General features: G+C 41.2%; 1 protein-coding gene across 11 annotated transcripts in view; it reads right to left on the bottom strand.

The window, feature by feature from the left end:
• Nucleotides 1-18849, bottom strand: part of LOC135388552 (intersectin-1-like) — a 337751-nt gene that overhangs the window by 93923 nt on the left and 224979 nt on the right. For 8 of the 11 annotated variants that reach the window (XM_064618160.1, XM_064618162.1, XM_064618169.1 and 5 more), the window contains 7 exons: nucleotides 18717-18843; nucleotides 18546-18623; nucleotides 13555-13696; nucleotides 9341-9482; nucleotides 7081-7221; nucleotides 3789-3850; nucleotides 834-910 (listed from right to left, as the gene is read on the bottom strand). In XM_064618160.1, the coding sequence (XP_064474230.1) occupies nucleotides 834-910; nucleotides 3789-3850; nucleotides 7081-7221; nucleotides 9341-9482; nucleotides 13555-13696; nucleotides 18546-18623; nucleotides 18717-18843 (769 nt within the window). The remainder of the gene's footprint in view (nucleotides 1-833; nucleotides 911-3788; nucleotides 3851-7080; nucleotides 7222-9340; nucleotides 9483-13554; nucleotides 13697-18545; nucleotides 18624-18716; nucleotides 18844-18849) is intronic. The other 3 variants (XM_064618161.1, XM_064618164.1, XM_064618171.1) reach the window with 3 other exon arrangements.

Genomic DNA, 18849 nt, shown 5'->3' with positions numbered 1-18849 from the left:
GTCTATGAGGACGTGTACATGCACCGGAAATTCTTCGTTAAACAGAGGATTTCGTTAAATCGACGTTCGTTATTGAGAGGTTCCACTGTAATTGAAACCCGGGCTTTCATTTGAGAGCTAGTTGTTTTTGCATTTTAGTGCCCCTTTAAGTCATCACTGCTCGCACGAACCCTAGTGGGAGCCAAAGAACAACACAATCACAAAGAACTTCCTTATCGCACAAAAGCAAACCCCCCCCCCCTCCCACACAAACACACAATCTGTCCTCCTGTTATCGTTCAATGAACTGCTGGATTTTATCAGTCATCCACACAGAAGGCACACTAATACAGGTATCACCTGCCTGTTTTATGAGTAAAGCATCTTTATACAGAAGAACCCCTCTTCCTTTGTCCTGTGTCCATGACCCCATACTGGCTCAGATTTCGACTCGATATCTGGTGTTGCACACTAGTTGTCCAGCACGTTGAATATAAAAGCTGTGGAGATGTTTAAGAAATTTCAAAAATACCTAGATGAGTGTGACAAATGTGCAAGATGGAACAGCGGTTTGCAACTTGTTGACATGTCGTCTGCCTTAGCGTTGCTCATGTTACACCGGTGTGTTTGTGACCCAATACTGGCTCAGATTTTGGTTCGATATCAGGTGTTGCACACCAGATGTCCAGCACGTTGAATATAAAAGATATGGAAATGTTTGAGAAATTTCAAAAATATCAAGGTGTGCATGACCTACTAACATGACTGTTGCAATTGCAATAATCGTCATGCTTTCCTTGCAAGAACCCCTCACTTATGACTCCTCACTTATGACATAGGCTGACAGGACTTACCAATACATTCTTGAGTGGGTTCCTCTACTGCAGCTGTGGTACTTTGATCATCTTCTGCTTCAACATGGTCAAGGCTGCTGAAAAACAGGTACAATTGCCACTTGGCATGAATGTTGTAGCACTTGACCTCCTCAACAAAAGAGTGAGGGTGCACCATATTATAATTACAACTGACAAGTTTAAGTTAACAACTGACAACTGTAACTTTTTAATTTTAATAATTCAATGTGAAAGTAAAATTGAATTTGTGGCACCATGGCTTCACACCTGATTTGTTTCTTCTAAAGTTTGAGTCTTACCACCACATGATTGTAACATTTCTTCTTAAAGCATCATGTTATTCAGTTTGGAGCCCAAGGGAGCTCTTTGAGCCCATGCCCCACACTCTGCATGGTTTGATTTGGTTTGATTTCTTTTCTATCAAAAATACATAGCACATAGATTATGTATTTACAAGACAGAGTATCAGGTGGGAAATAATCTCTTAAAACTGGATGCTGACACTGCACATCATCCACTCCATGCTTTGCCCGACATGTTCAGGCTGTGAAAAATTTAGGTAATTATGAACACAGGACATTTGCATCCTTCACACAATATGCCCACATTTTGCATTGTCCAAAACAGGCTGAGGCATAACACTGCTCACAACGCAGGGTTACATGTTTAGCTAGAAATATGTAATGCATACAAGTTTATCTTTCTCTTTGGGTGTTTGTCTGGACAGGTTCAGGAAATAAGAGACAAACTAAGAAATCCACAGACTGACTTATTGACTGGTTAAGAGCTTTTCAGAACCAATGCTCCTGTCATCTTATAAAGTGCCTGCAGCTGTTGTTGCTATATGTAGATTGTCACCAAGTCGTCACCACTTTGAAAAAAGTGCTCATTGTGAGAGACCACTGTGCCGAAGGCCATTTTTGGTACCTCACTGAAGTGCTAGCCATCATAGAAGACAACAAAAAAATGACAGTTTCTCGTCAGATTAATGCTGTAATCAGTGAAATTAAACATGCTTAACATGCAAGTCTAAGAAACTTTTTTTTGGTTCATGTCTCATATTGTTCACATATGTGCCTCATATTGTTATATATCAATTGTTCGTTTACTTGTATGTCGAGAACATTACAGAAGTATATCGAGAACATTACAGGTCATCCTTCAGTTTTTTTTATATTCCGTGTTAGCGCCGTGAAGCAACTGTGGTTATCAGCGATGTACAAACATAGACAGATAGAGAAAGTCCCAGATAGTATGTGTCCCAGGCCAACTTCAGGGGGAACTATACAAACATTCATCTGGAAACCTCAGACAGCACAGCCAGTGCCAGGACTCGAACCCACGTCACCTCCCAGTCTCACCCTAACCACTATGCCACGGGAGAAAGTAATGTATGCTAGTTGGATATATGTCTGTTTGCTGGTCAGTGTAATTGGAATTTGTTTGTGCAATAATCGGATCAATTTCGTGCAGTTTATTTTCTGTTTGCTCATACTAGGCCGCTTGCTATTACATTAATTATTTACTGTACATAATAATACTATATTCTGTGTCAATGAAGCTAAGTCAACAGGCTTTTATTTTATATCGCGAGAGGTGAATACATACTGTGTGTTCTACAAAGGTCACCAAGCTGAATAATTCATAAACAGGTGGCACTATTGAAAAACTTTCTTCAGAGCTCTTTATAGAGAGAGTTTGCATGGCCATTCTCTGATCTTTTGCATCAGTTTTGACGTCAGAGTCATCGTTCCACTGCCCAAATACTAGCCTGAACCCAAGCAACATCTGCTTATCATTTGTGGGCGCCATTTCGATGTTGTCCGCCAGCTGGTCGACACGCGCTTTGTCACAATCAATGTAATCTATCGAAATCGCCAGCTTATGACCAACAGCAGCCTGGGTTATGGGGGGCTTTGTTACCAAACTGAAATAATTAAAGGACAAAGGAATTTCGAAGCATGAAGTACGCACGTGTTTTTCCTCCTTGCATCGCAACTAACACACAGCATCAGTATGGCATCGGCGACCAGCTGACGACTGGACAACAATAGAGAGTGGTGAGGGAGGTCAATAAAGAAGGGCGACATTTTCCCAGGTGGTGTACTTTTTCCTTCTTCTGGAGAAGTAGCAGACAAGACTATGTATTTCAACAGAAAAAATTGTGCATTGGATTTCGAGACTTCGGTCCGGGGGCGTTTGCCACCCCCGATTGCAGGGGAAGAGAAATGTTTAACCATACAGGTTTGATTGCTAGGCATTCCACAAGGTCACCCACACTTCATGCCTATACATGTGGGAAGGTCTCGGAGTTTTCAGAAAAACCCGTCGGCCAGGGCTTGACCAAGTCCCTGACCGCCACCGTTCAAGGTTTCTACTCTTCACCTCACATCCCCTCGGCACGGTACGAATAACACCTTAGGACTGGGGGCTGGGGTCCGTGGTGGTGCCACTCACCAAACACCAGCCGAAGCCGGTGCCCTCTGCGGGGACATCCACAAAATGTTGCACAATCAATTGATCATGCTGCTGCAGATCAATGATAATTACGTACATGATGTACTTATTGCTCAGCATGAGTAATCCAGAGATAAATTTTGAGGGTTCACTTCTAAAAGCAGTTTTTAATTTGAACCATTCATGGAACAGTTGGTGGTTCAGAAAAGTTGGCCACGTCGAGTGCTCGAAGTTGATTTTGAGGAACCTTTGTGTTATTCTGGATTAGTGTTAGTGCAACCCAAAAGCAGCCAAATTCATCATAAATTACCATGTAGGAAGCAATATCTAATGCAGCTACTCCAGACAAGTCAGGCTCAAGCTTGGATGTTGCAGGGGCAAAGTTTGAAAGCATGGTCTGGACTAGACTAGGCTATGCATGAAACTCTATATGAGGAAGATGCATGCAGCTAAGTCTTATTCATGAGTACAACAGACTTAAAAGATGAATTTACACACCTACGTCCTGTTTTCAGCGGTCCAGATATGAGCTTCACATAGGATTTTGGAAACCATCCCACCTGCAAATAATTGTGAAAGCCTATTCTGTGATATCGTTCTGCTCAATATCAGGTTTTCCACACCAGGGCATACAACACTTAAATTGGGAGAGCAAATGGCTATTAAATTCAACAAGTGCCTAAATCTACATGTGGATTGCTGTTATCGGGCAAATTAGAATACATAATTCTTCATTTAGGTCTTCAGTTCCATAACTTGTATCTACCATGCACTCATGTGACAACTGCTATCTCAGTTGCTCGTGTATTCAACTGTATCACACAGAAAGTAGAGTTCTCATGTTTAGTAATGTAGGGCTATACCTCACAGGTCAGACACAAAAACAATAACACCTAACCTCAAATGCTGTAACAGGATGCATCAAGTCATAGCGTGAAAGCTTTCCTTGGTGGCAGCCATGGAAGCACAAAGAACTTTGCGTTTCCACTTTTGCCTATGGCACTTCAATTCTCTTGTCTAAATACTCTGCATGCGCCAATCGGCAAGTTGAGCAATGGCACCATCACGCAGACGATACATGTGTATGCACAGTTTCATTTCTGAAATGCTTATTTTCTAGGGGTGTGCGAATCCGAATATTTCAAGTCCAATTGAATATGGAATCGTATAGGGGAAAAAAGTGCCGAACCAAACCAAACATTGGTGTAAATTTTACAGTATGCGCCATTCGCACTAAAAGTTTGCAAGTAGTAGACCATGGCTTTAGTGTAATTTTTCTGGCATGTGCAACTGTCACAAGAGACATGCAATTCTTCTGTGGAAAGCCCTTACTCTTTAATTTTACACGATAATGTTTCCTGCTTTTCACGTGAGTGTACACTTACTGGAGTAATTATCTTGATTTCAAAGTATGATGTCAGGCAGCGGCATGATACACAGATGAGGCTGTATGTAACCCGAACCCCCACAGGTCACTTGTGAAAAAACAAATTGGCGTCCTGCTTCAACTTTGCCATGCATGTCCTTCAGTTCCGTTGCTGGAGTGCTTATGTCTTGACTTGGGAAGTTGCGTTGCTGAAATTTTGAACTTAAGGGATGTCTTTAAGACACCTGTTGTTCCTGGGCAGCAGGAATTCTTCAAGAGTCATTTAAAGAGTCTTAAAGAGTCTTTTTAAATGCAACTTTGCAGACAGCAAATCCAAATATCCCACCGGCACAGCTGAAGTGCAGGAATGTCGCCTCTTCCCCAGGCGAAGTATACACAATCAACTTGGGCTAACGTTATCTTACACTAAATACGGTTCCACCTATGTTGGTCCAGCAGAAAGTCCACTGGCAATTTCGTAAAGCGGGCTTCACCTCATGCAGGGAAACATCAGGTGAAGCCCACTTCCCACTTCCGAAAAAAAAAAAAAAAAAAAAAAAAAAAAAAAAAAAAAAAAAGGGGAGTTTATATTTAGGGAATAGTTGAATATTTGGAAAGACACACTCGATTTGCGAATTGAATACTTCGAGTGATTGATATTCGATTCGAATTCGACAACTCGAATATTCGCACACCACTATTATTTTCACAATAGTGTGTTCCCTGATCTGTGACACCAGTCACAATTGGTGCTATATAAACAGAATCCCGGATATGTGCACAATTTTCGTCTCAGGGTGCTGTTGAAATTCTATAGGGGGTATATGTGCCACACATTTATGCTGGCTTTTTTGTCTGTGTTGGGCTTTTCGGGTTTTTGTGTTTTTGAGGGGTATCAGGAAATGCTGGGAAAAGCCCTGAAAGGAACCTTTGTGTCTGGACAGCAGGGCCTGGCTCCTGATTCTGTCAGTCAGATGCACTTTTGAATATACGTCTTGCTTGACCATTGTGAACGGAGAAGTCAGTATAGAAACCAGCGATGCAAAGCCTTAGAGAAGTAACTTTCTGCCTCGTAACGTTCACACGCGCAAGCTCCTTGATGCTGCTGCGGACAAAATGATTGAGGCATACAGTGTGAGAACCTCATGCAGTCTATGGGGTCTTTCAAGTAGCCTTTCATTAAATTTTGAGACAAAATGAGGAGGTACATGATTTTATCAACAATGTGCTCTGGACAGATGAGGAAAACTTTTCCCGCAACACACAAGTAAACCTTCATAATGTCCATTATTGGAGACAAACAATCCCGTACTGGACCCACGAAAATGTCTGAATTATCCTAATGTCTAATTATTGAAATGGACCACATAACAAAAGGTGTACTTGCCATTCTGAAGACACTTTCATTCAAGAAAAAACTGTACGAATACAGCCGAATTCCTTTAGAGCGAACGCCTTTTTAATGAAAAAACTGCTACAATGAATTTTTTTTTCGTGGTACCCATAAGACCAATGTAATTTTTGGACATTTAGAACGAATTTCTTTACAACTAACGTACCAGAATAGCGAAGTGATTTTCCGCCATATGTTAAACTTTTACAACGAAATTGTGCGGCCGAACGACAAATGCCGCTCTGCTGTGCCATACGACGCACCCAGACCTTCTAGGAGACTCGAGGTTAACACACACACAGGAGATAGCGCATCCAAAGTAGGGAATGTGTGCAGCCACTTCCCAGGGCATATTGACACCATCACAAAGAGTGGCTTGTAAAAGCGCACTTGCAACCATTACTGTCCGATTGTCACGTGGCATCATGTGCGATACGTACATAAGACGTGAAGCAACATGCTTATGTAGTTGCCAAAGGGTCCTTGACCCTTTGACAGCGCTACTTTGTCCAAAAATTTGTCCCAGAAGTTCATGGACCAGAAACAGTGTCATAACAACAATCAGCAACTTTAGCTATTTCTAAGGCCAAGTAGAGCAGGAACAGCCGTAACGCAGTCAAATCGCATAGTCGAAGCAAGCGCGGATACACACCCTTCACTACCCAACATTTTGCACAGAGCCGGTGGGGGACATACGACGCTTGCTCCACCTGCGTGGTGCAAGGAGCGGATAGGGTTGTTGTACAATGGTGCTTTTAAGGGGAGACCACCAAACAATATTGTACAGTGCTGCTCATTACTGCAAGTTGTACACGGGAAAAAAAATATGCAGTTTGGAGTTGCAGTGGAAACGCAAGTTATGTGCTTGATGGAGCCACAACTCAAACCCACCATGTCACAGCAGGTGCCCATTGCATTATTTTCACAGATACTGTGAGGAAGTGGTAAAATGTAAAGGTCATATGACTAGGATGCACAATGCTTCATGTGGGAACGACAGCAGAATAATAATTAAGTGCAGTATGAAGTACCTTGTCCTGACAGCTGCCATACCACCACATCTCTTGCTGTTCTACAACTGAGATGATGTCACCCTTGTTAAACGACAAGTGGTTATCTTTCTTGGCACGCCATGGGAATAGTGCCTGCGCCTGTAGACCGACAGTTTCTCCCTGTAAAAGAACTCACATGAAAACACCCTTGGATATTTGAAACAATGACGGTAAAACATTAGAAACAAGCACTTTGTGAAAAACAGAAGGAAAATCGAAGAAAACACCACAAGTATCAAGTAGTGATCTGATGAGTACTTGGTGATGTGAAACTGGTACACCCCTACACATATTGAAATTAGGAATGTGGGATGCCTTCAGAAGGATTCCCACAGGAGCACAAAATTCAGCCAGCTCCAGTCAACCTGGGGATGTACACGATTGCATATATGAAAATGGTACTATATAATGAAAGTCAGTTATGTTACTTTTGCACAGAAATGATACCACTTTAGTTTTACCAGAGTTGATCGTGAAGCTATTAGTCAACATCATACTATTGTAACAGGGCACAATCAGATGGAGTAGAATCTACATGAACAGTTTGATGTTATCAGCAATACTGGCAGAGCAACTAGGAATACCCAACACTTGAACCCAAGTCATTAACAAAAATATTAAAGAATAGAGGCCCATGGTTGGAGCCCCATGGCAAAGTTCAGCTGCATTTCTTCAGGTTAGAAGCAATAGCAATGTTGGTTGGTAGAACACTGCTTCCAACATGAAGAAGTGTAGTTTCATGCATAAATGCATTGTAATTAATAAATACTAGATTAGATGCTAATAACTGCCTTCTTTTTTCTTTTTTTTCCCCCATTCTGAATTACTATCTAGACGGCAGCTTCACATTGTTTTACACTTTTTGTGGTGAAGTTAACAACTAGAATGATAAAGGGGCACTTTAAAAAAATTACACACGGGGAATGAACCAATGTCAAAATAAAAAAAAGATCCCTGTAGGATCACAAACTGTTCAAGTAATTGATAATGCTAAAAAACTTAATGGACAGACTCAAAGACACATATGTTTTACTGTGAACAATGTTGCCCACTTTAGCTCAAACCCTACAGAGTGGTAGGATATTGCAAGATCTATCATTAATTGCAGACACCCCGCTTCAACACACTAGGAGGAAGTCACACCCCAGTTAGTCCTGAATTGTGCAAAAACACGAGCCATAAATTTCGAGGAGAAACACATTGATAATCATGATCACAGATTGTGGGAATAATGGACAGAGGAATCAGACGTGAAAAATAGAGCCTTGCATGGGAATAGCCATATCCTTATCACAAGTACAGCATTACCATAACACAAAATATATTGTATGCTAATCGGACAACGGAAAAAAGTTACGTTCTTCCATTAAGTTGCAATTCAATAATATCACGCATTGTGCCATGAAAATACGTTTATACAAAAGCACATATTGCAATATGGTAGACCCTCATTGTAACAATGTCTATAGGACCAGAGGTACATTCCATATAAGCCGCAATTTGATAACAGCGGAAGTGACACAAAAACAGTGAGAATAGCCTCAGAAGTGTGCAAAAACACCAAGGAAGCAAACCTTGGTGGTGAGTACCTTCGCAGCTTCTTAAGTTATATTGCAAAGAAAGAGAGAGAGATTTTAAAAAATGTGTACGCACTTCTGCCTGTGTACACCCTTCACACTAAGCAGACTCTGCTGCCAGAACTCCTCAAACAACCAGGTTCGGAGCACATGCATTTCGGTTGTGACAGAGCGAGACTAAAAATATAACTAAAAAAATAAAAGCAATATTTAAAAGAAAAGTAAAGAGCCACCCCACACTGAAAAAGACAAGATGATGCAAGTAGCCTATGTGACATGTATTTCAATGGCATTGTACAACACGAATTAGTCAGCTTCACACATAACCATATTTTGTGTTATTTGCAACTTTGGCAGAGCTTGAACAGATGATACAGCACTGAGGATTGAAGTTCTAAACTGCTGGTCCACCCATCAACTGTATATGATCATTTCACTATTTTCACCATCCATCACAGAAAGGTGATGATTAAAAACTACAAATTATCAGCTTTGAAATACCGGGGAGACAAAACAAAACCATTGCTGTAGCCTGAACCACAACAACAATTTTGTACAACATAATGCATGTACTATAACATGATATTGCAGATTTTACGTGACCAAGCAGCAAACTGCAGTCATGATCTATTCCACTGGAAAGGAGTAATGAAGAATATTACCTGTCCGGGCACAGGAGATGAATTTTCCAGGCCAGTGACCTTCGGCAGTTGTGTGAAACAAGAATTTTCTGATGGTTGTAACACATCTGGGATGTTGCCCTCCACAACCAGTGGACTGTTCTCTGGAGCTTCTGATATACCTCTGCAACAACATGTGGAATTATATTTACCATGCATTTCCAATGTTCCATGGCACAGTATTTATGATGGTGGAACAAAGGCAGTAGACAGCAAGTGCTCCAGTATGAAGGTAATCTCACTATGTCTCAGAAAAAAAAAAAGTTTTGATTTTCCTCTTTTCATTTGCCAGTTTTGCATTCACTAACAATGGTTATCATTGGGAATGCCATTGGAGTGTTGTAGTTCATGCAATTTTTATCAGCTGTGGCTTTGTTCGCACATGTGAAAAGTTATTCTGAAATTTGGAGTACCAAAAACTGAACCTGTGGAATTGAACGCAAAGGACGACCAATGAGCAAGACTTCACGCAGAGAGGGAGAGTTAGGTGGTAGAAAAAGGAAAACTAGTGGAAGGGAGCGAGCTAGTATGCTTTCCAAAGGGTGTCTTGTACCAACCCTTCAAAGACACTGCATTCTACACTTTCTGCCATTTTTGGACTCAATTTGCATGGTTTTTTGCAATTTGTATGGAATGAATAGTTCTTTTGCTGCCCAATATGACTTTTACCTCAGCATCAATGAGCATAATTTATTTCTGTTTTACAACTTTCAAGTGCAAAATGACCACGCAGCTGAGGCTGCCAATAATAATGTGGCAAAGGAAAACATTTCTGCGTTTGGAGCAGTGGATGGAAGACAGGAGCCACTCAATGACTCTGACAGAAGCACACGCCCGCGTCAGCGTGTTACAGATCTCAGATATGTGAAGAACAATCCCAGACAGCAACGTAATGACCGCATAAAATGTCAGATATCAAATGCCATGGATGAAACTGAACATGAAAAGCTGCAACTACATACATTAGGAGAACAGTGATGTTTGTAAAGTTTCCAAAACTTTGTGTTTGGCATGGATTGCCTAAACAGAGCGTAACGAAAGGCTTATTCACACATGTGTTTCAAAAAGGAGTGACACTTGAGCGTTCGCATTGCAACCGAGAGGAGCCAGTCGCATCTGCGTTTGCCGCCAGTGTGCAAATGCATTTCATTGTTGTTGCTACGTCAAGATTGTACTGCACTTCTTGCACTCTCCTTTCAAATTTACGTTGTGAATGATTTGTGCAACATTCGGTACGTGAGCAGAACTCTACAATAATGACCACGATAAAGAATGCTATCAAATCCAAGCTTAGCTATGTGACGTCACCTGCTTCAAAGAAACAAGGCGATTGGCTGTTATGATTTCCGAACTGCTATCGTGAACTCCTTCTACTCAAGTTGCTAATACAGATGCAGAAAAGAAGCGAGACACATGTTTACCTGCCGGCTACTGACATACACGGTCACACACAAAATCGCATTTATTTTCGATGATTCTGTGGTTTACATATATTCCTAGCTCGTCATTGACAGCTTAAAGACAACAAAACTTTCTGTGAGAATTCACTTACACTGTCGCACCAAACACACACTCTAATAGACAAAGGTTCCCCGCGTGGTATAGCTGTTGAACTGGGAGACCCCGCTAGCGCCAAATGAACCCTCCCCTACCGCTCCCATTGGCCGGACGAAAAGCGTTTGCATTTCTGTCTTCCAAAGCTGCATCACGGAGTGGTTCTCAAAACGTGGCCGGAAACCCTCCGCGTTTCGCGGCGCCGCAAATGCGCAACACGTTCAAGAGATGCACGTGTGAATCCAGCTAAAAAGTGACTGTTATGATACGCTGGATGGTCATCACCCGGTGCATGAAGAGGTAAACTATCGACTCGACACTTGCCTATTGTGTGCACCCAACTTAGTGTTATTCAACTGCCTGGTGCTGAACCAAATGTCAACAAGCGTGTAGGAAAGCTCCAAATCATACAGGATGAACACTGCATTGCAAAGGTTCTGCATTGGCTGGAATCACTACGCTAATCCTGTGCAAGGGCAGCCAAAAAGCCTCTGTCTCACAATGGATGCCAGAATAATTTTACAAAACATATAAGGACCTATGAACAATGCCACAAAGCACCTAACAAGAGGTTACATCGCTATTGACTTCATTCAGCTTATCATTTCTTTTATTACCATTTTGTAAATACACACTGGCACTATCAATCAGATAGTAGTGCTGAGTATAAATGCATGGGCCCCTCGCCTACTCCAGTCCAACCATTTAGTGCAATAAAAGCACGAGGTATTGCTTTGCTGTGTAGTCTTCTTTGTAGTAATGCAATTGCAAGACTATATGCTAAAGTTTTCAAGGCAATATTTGATCTACTGCACAACAGCATGGTAGCTCTAAGACACATTTTGATGGACTTTCTACATTCTCAGAAGATACATTATGTTGTGCTGTAAGTAAATGACGTGATATGGCTTTGTGCACAAGACCAATAAGATCACTATGCTATCTTCATATTTATGAATAGAGTGCATCATATGATTATTATATCTCTATTTCTGCATGGCACTCCATTACTTTGTATAGAGTGGTGTACACATAGTGACCTATCAGAAAATGGGCAGAAATTGGTGCTCTGATAACAGGACTTTTATACTACAATGCACATCAGTTTATTAACAACAGAAAATGAATTAGTTCAAGATTAGTAAGTACACTACAAATACACAGCACAACAAAATGCTAAACAGCATTAGCACTTACATACAGTTAGTAGAGGTTCATTATTCACCAAGAAGCAATGCCACATATTCAGATACTACTACTACATGTAGCAACAGTGGGATGCACAGACATGAACATAGCAAAGGCCATCACCACCACCTCAGTGTTGAACCACTAGTGGGGAGGAACACCTGAACATGTGACCGGCTGTATAGATATGATAAAGACTACCCTATTTCTTGGACCCTTTCTATTATGCTGGAGATGCGTGACAGTACAGTAAGCGACCCTATTATTCTGTGACCCAAGCTGGATGTCTGTGACAAGGTGGAACTTCCAACCCTGGAACTCTTGCTCGTGCCCTTCAAATGGCCGCCCGCAATGCTGGACCCTTATTGGTTTCCTGTATTGCCATCAGCTGCAAACATGATAGACTCCTTCAACCAAACAGACTGTTACATGCAGTTCTAGAGGCAATACGCACCACAGCTCTTATTGAGTTGGAACGGAATGTCAATGCCCCAATAAGAACATGCTTTTCTGAGGACCATCAGCAGAAAGCACAATCTGACCACCCACCTGCTATCCGTATTACTTTACCCGCTGGGTTGAGGACTTACCCATTACTTCACAACACAGACAAGTCAAGGCCTTCCTATTGCCTTTCATTCAAATCAAGGAGGAGCGTCCAGAAGTGTTAGTACTTCAGGAGATGAGTGCTATTTTGGGTGTTGCAACGATTAAAACAACAGCAATCTGCCTCAGTCACACTGCCATATCAAGCAGCCATACCTTGGTAGGTACAGTCAGTGTTTACACTGACAAAAAACCGTTGCGATTGCAACATCTAATTCCCCATGGTCATGACAGTTTACCAATGAATTGTCTGAGATTCCAAAAGGTTTATTGCACACTACTGTTTGAACATGATGTCATGCTACCTGTGCCCAATCATTGATATGCTCCATTCTGTCAATCCCACATCAGTACACCCGCAAATCCTGCTACGCTGGGATAAGATGTTGCAAAACATCATCTGCAGCATTTAACACCTACAAGATATGAAGAAATGGCCCAGCATGCACTGCAACAGTTTCAAACAAAGAGCATGGGATGCAGAGACAGTTCCATGGCATCACAAAGACTCTACATCACATGGTGTGTGACACAGAGGAGTATGTTTACAAGTACTAGTACTGAAACAGCCAAATTGTTTTCAGCGAAGTTTGATGATAAGGCTCACTACATACATTACTTATTACATATCTCAAAATTTTATCATCTCTAAATTTTGGATATTGGGAAATCAACATTAAAGTAGATTTATTCAATATATCATCATAGTCAGTAGCATCAGTATATTGCAACATCAGAAAATTAATAAGGTTTGTAATATAGACTGTGTTACGCCTTCTCCAAAACAACTTCCATCAGTGCAGCATGCGAAGCTTGCTATCAGCTATGCTATTGCCTGAACTACATACACTGTCTGACCCTTCAGGAGGCAATCATCAAGTTCCAAAATAGAGCTGAAGACTGTTTGGAACACCTCACTCGAGGTCGATGATCCCGTAAAAGCGCACCTTATAGTAGGCATGGCATCGTCTTGATGCTCTGTCTGAGTCCCTAAAAATATGACATTTCAAAGATTTGACTCTATTTAGATCAAGCTATTACATACAAAAACTTCTGACAATTCATCAAACAGAACAAATATCAAAGTATATTAATGAACTGGAAAATAGATGTTTCCTCTTTGCAGCAGATAATACAGTGGTGACCAATGGCAGTTATCTTCACTCAAGGTGTCTACCAAACTGTAGCCTTCAAATTCCCTGACTTTTACAGGTTTACACTGCCTATTTCAAGCAAATTCCCAGACCAAAACAAAAGGAACTTGGTGTCTGCTCCTACGTTTTGATACAGAACACTCACGAAACAGATCATTTATTGAATAATTGAATAATACAGATAATTTATTGAATTCAAGCAAACAGAATATAAATATACATGTTTCTCCTTACTGATTATGAGAACCCTTTTTTTTCCTGTTTTTTCTTCCTGAAGGGAGACCTAGTATTGTGACTCACTTATGACACTTGTCTTTTTTTGTTAAAAGTCAGTTATTAGTGAGGCGCTCCATTTTTTTACGTCTGACCTTGTTGTATTGGTGAACTGTTACTCGTGGCAATATTGCTGCGACGTGGCCGATGAACCGCACTGCAAATTGCTGTGTAATGTCATGACACTTGTCCATGATTTTCCCCAACTTTTGCTCCTTTTTGGCAACTTTCCTGACAATTCCCAGTTTTCCAGGTTGGTAGACACCCTGTCACTGATCACACACAAAAGTGAACCACACATTTTTGCTGAAATGACAATAAGCGATATTACTGCATAAATACATGAAACTGTTACAAAAATCGAAGAAGTGCATAGAAATGACAAGTGTGAGAGTAACACAGGGTTGATACTACATGGGAACGTTTTGTTTCTGTAACATTTCAGCAAGAGTTGCACTGGATAAAGTAGCACTGTGTTACAAAAGCAACCAATTTGAAGAGGAGCAGCAAGAGGTAGCATTGCATCACATGAAGCTGTAAACAATAGGACTGCATTGGATCGATGCCTATTTGAAAGGTTGTCAGAAGACATCTGGAATATTTATGTCCCAAACATACCACTAGAAGTGGCACAGTTGGCAGGTAGTCGAGGCATGTTCGAAAAAGTTCAAGGGGGGCTGGTACCATATTCAGCATGGAAACACAGTACCTTCAATATTTGGCCATTCTCATAAAAAATTTCCTGCGCTGTAATGACTGTCTCCAGAATCAAAGATATGTTGATTAACTGTTACTCATGTGGATAAAGCTTACTTTATACTTATAATTAACATAGACAACTACAAAACAAAACAAAAATAAACATAATAAAATGTGACCTACTTCAGTGAACATAGTTATTAATACCGACTACTACTTGGTGAAAACTGCTCTTAAAATCTGCGTGTGTTCCAAATGATTATATTTAGCCTTTTTGGGTGTTTATATTTTTCTAGGTTTAATAGGAGAACACTGGCTTACATAAAAAAGAGTAACAAAGGTTTTGAACGTTCCGACGTCTATACGTTTCGTGCAAAGCATCCGCTGCGCCACGGAAAATCCTGGCGGCAGCCATAGAAACTAGTTGTGTGGGTCCACTCGGTTCTCTAGGGCTATTTGTACGCTTTTAATCGCCACCTTGGTTCGGTCGTGCCATGCCTGAATTGATATCTGCTAAAAGTAATTAATGCCGTACCACACAAACTGTTGCATCATTGGGTGCACCAATATGTATGAGATAGCCAGGTGTAGGCAAAAATGGTCCCACAGGCTCCTGCGTGCCCAAAAGTACTGGGGCGTGGTTACAGATAACTGATGAAACACATCACAGCCGACCAAGTGTTACCATTCGCTTTCCCCATTTGTTAGAAAAGGAGACATAGGTCTTTCTTTTCCATGTGTTAATAGATAATAATATCTGCACGACATTCAATAAGTAACATAAAAGCGACATCATTCGATGCACTATTTCGCTAGCAATATCGTTCGCTGGATGCTGGTATTTTTCTAGTGTTGGTCAGACAGGAGTTTTGAGTTTAAGTTTGAGCTTGAATGTAAAAAAGGGAGGCACCAGTCTTTCAGCTGTTATACAGTAGTCCCCTACATCTTTTCCGAGCCGACGTTTATGAATAATAAAAGCTGTCACCCTCTCATTCATTGTTTCATTGCCTTTACAACTCCGCTTCTGCTGAAGATATGGTTCATCGACATAGAAAGCATGACAACTGTAAAACCTGTCTGACCAATATTAGGAATTCACTAGCACACAGGTTGAATTGGGAACTACATCCAACAACCCCTGTTCAGCAAGCGTGCGTTCGGAGCGAGGAGTAGGTAACGTGCCTTTTTGCTTACTCCTCTGTAATCTGTCCTGTTGTAAAAGAATGCGGGTACCATTTTTCTGACATATCTGCAAAATCGGGTTGTCTGTACTACACTGAATAAAAAAGTGTGAGAGAGGGTAACAGAAGGAACAGACGGAATGCGCTCAATACAACCGAGGCAGTGAATATGTAATCACTTTTAAGTTCCTAATTGAATGGCGTGCAGCTTTTATAGTTCATTAACATCAACGTTAATTTAAAAAGCCTATGTCTCCCAATTTTAACAAATCAGGAGGGCGAATGATAGCACTTGGCCGACTGGGATCCGTTTCATCGGCTCTCCACGACTGCTCTATTTTTTGGCGCACGGAACCCCGTGGGACCGTTATTACCGCCCACGCAACCAGGGACCATCTTTTTTGGTACCGAAGAGTGCCTCACTGGGTACAAGGTTCCACAGTTTCCCGCTGAATCCACACAAAGTGGACAGGAGAAGATGTGTGTCGGCCGTCAAGCATACATGAAACAAAATAAGCTACTCCGTCGATTCTATCTGTCTTCTTTTATGCCAATGATTTTAATTGGTTGCCGCACTGAGACCGTATATAACGTTCGTGTTGTGCTCAGTCATGGTGTGATGTGTGCTTTCAATTCAGACACGAACATCCAACTAGCTGGGACCTTGTTGCTTTGTCTGACTCAGCTAATGAGACTTCTGCATTCCTGTGTTGTAGGTGCAACCTTTGCAACATTGCTGTAAAAATGGTAAGAGAAAACACACGCAAGTGCTGGGCGCATGAAGAAAAGCTAAATTGTAATAACACCAACAAGCCTGCTTCTGCATAATATATATATATATATATATATATATACATATGCCTTAATGACCCCAAAAGTAGTTGTTCCAAGTTTAAAGAAATTGAAATCCGCAAAGTTACACAGCTTATTCACACATTTCCGATTTTCATGAAGCCCGCCACATACACTCTTGACTGGTTTCGATATCAGATGACTCACACAAGTAGTTCGCTTTCCCACCACTACGTGGCCGCGCAAAGCACCACCTTTAGTCTGTGCACGAGGCGTATACCAACATCATCCGCAGCAAAAGAAAAAACTGCGTGTGAGTCTTTAGGTCTTTTAACAGTCTGGCAGTGGCCCCTTGTGGTTGTTGCAGAAATTCTTTTCATGATGCATGTGCGATGAGTCAAGAAATCTCCTCACTCCCCATCTGTGTTCACGTGCCAATGTAGTGGCATTGTCAAAGTTGAAAGTGTGCTGTTTTTTTATTGGATGCATTGTTTTCTTTTACTGATGATGATGTCCGTATAGACGTCGAAACGCCCAAAACCTTAGTTACTCTTTGTTATGTATGCCAGTGTTCTCCATCTATTAAACATTGCTCCTGGCTTCTGGTCTATTTTCAAATTATTTTTCAAGGTATTATAAGATAGGGCGATGGTAACTGACAAAGAGAAGTTATCGTGTTATTTCACTATGTTATAAGCCACTTCTTGTACTATTGTAATTTGGTTTGGCATTCATTTGTCCCGTGTTTTGGGAGATCTAAAAAATTATAAACACCGAAAACTGGAATTATATTATTAACCCACCCAATAAAGCTCTACTCCCAGCTTGAATGTGGTGCATCAGTTTTGCAACAACAACAACTTGGTTTTTTGGCTTTGGAGAGTGGGGAGGTTCATCACCACAGGCGATACTCTTCAGTAGAAGAGTTTTGCAACAGTTTTGCAACAGTTTTGCGAAGATCAGTTTTGCATCCCCTTTGTGAAAAATGAAGCTTTGATCAAGAATTATCCCAAAATGAAAATATCATTTCATATGGTCACATAATTTTCAAATATGCACCAAAACCAGGAAACAATGACTGCAAAGAAGGTGTGTCCCTGTGTCTTCTCAGCCCGTCCAGTCACTACAGACAACCAGTTAGTACATATATCTATGCATGTGTTACTTCTCATGTCAGGCAGGTGAAATTGTGCATCATATTGTGCATGTGTGTGATATTCATAAGCAGCTGGCGAGTGTCGTGTTGCAGTTGCCGTTCCAGAGTGCACAGGAACTTCAGGAAAACAGTTAATGTTCAGCTGCCGGTTAGTATGGACAGAGAGACACGGAGGCTGGTGTTTTTTTTTTTTAGGTATTTTATGCTGTAACTGAAAGAATAGCTAACAAAACTTGAACTAAGTACTTGAAAGGGAGGAAATAGAGAGCATTGGCAGCACTTGTTAGCGTAGCAAATGCTCCATTGTAAAACATCATCGTGAGATTATTGTATGCCTAGTGTTAAAATTTGCACAATTGATTTACTGCATCATAACCTGCAGGCAGGCAGGTGTCAAAGCTGGTGGGAAGTTCTCTTATATGTCACCAGATGGAAGTCAAAAAGAAGTGTCCTGTAGGATTTCACATTACTTGCTGGTCACTGCTTGATGAGCTGAAGCAACTATAACCTTGCCCAGGTCAATGTGATGTGAGTAGAAAGATTTACTGAGAAAGTCTGCATCCTAAGGCAGACTTACAACCTACCAATACTTATCACATTAGGTGCAGTCTTGCCTTCCGTTGTAAAGCAGACTTGGCAGGCAAAGTCACATTTTGACAACACTGTTGAAAACAAAGTTAACAGTATTTTTTCATCACGTTCATCAAATATGTTCATGGCATTGCAATTACATATCAGAGTATATTCAGGCATACCTGTGCTGCATGGCAGTTCAGGCAAGGAGGTGGCCACCTTTACCTGGATATTGGGAACTATCACACAGGTACCACCTAATGTAGCCACGAATGAGGCTCCAGAACTGGTTGCTAAACTGAATGGAAGCTGCAT

This window comes from Ornithodoros turicata, chromosome 3, assembly GCF_037126465.1.
Source record: "Ornithodoros turicata isolate Travis chromosome 3, ASM3712646v1, whole genome shotgun sequence".
Classification (NCBI taxonomy): domain Eukaryota; kingdom Metazoa; phylum Arthropoda; class Arachnida; order Ixodida; family Argasidae; genus Ornithodoros; species Ornithodoros turicata.
This window is presented reverse-complemented; position numbering and strand designations above follow the sequence as displayed.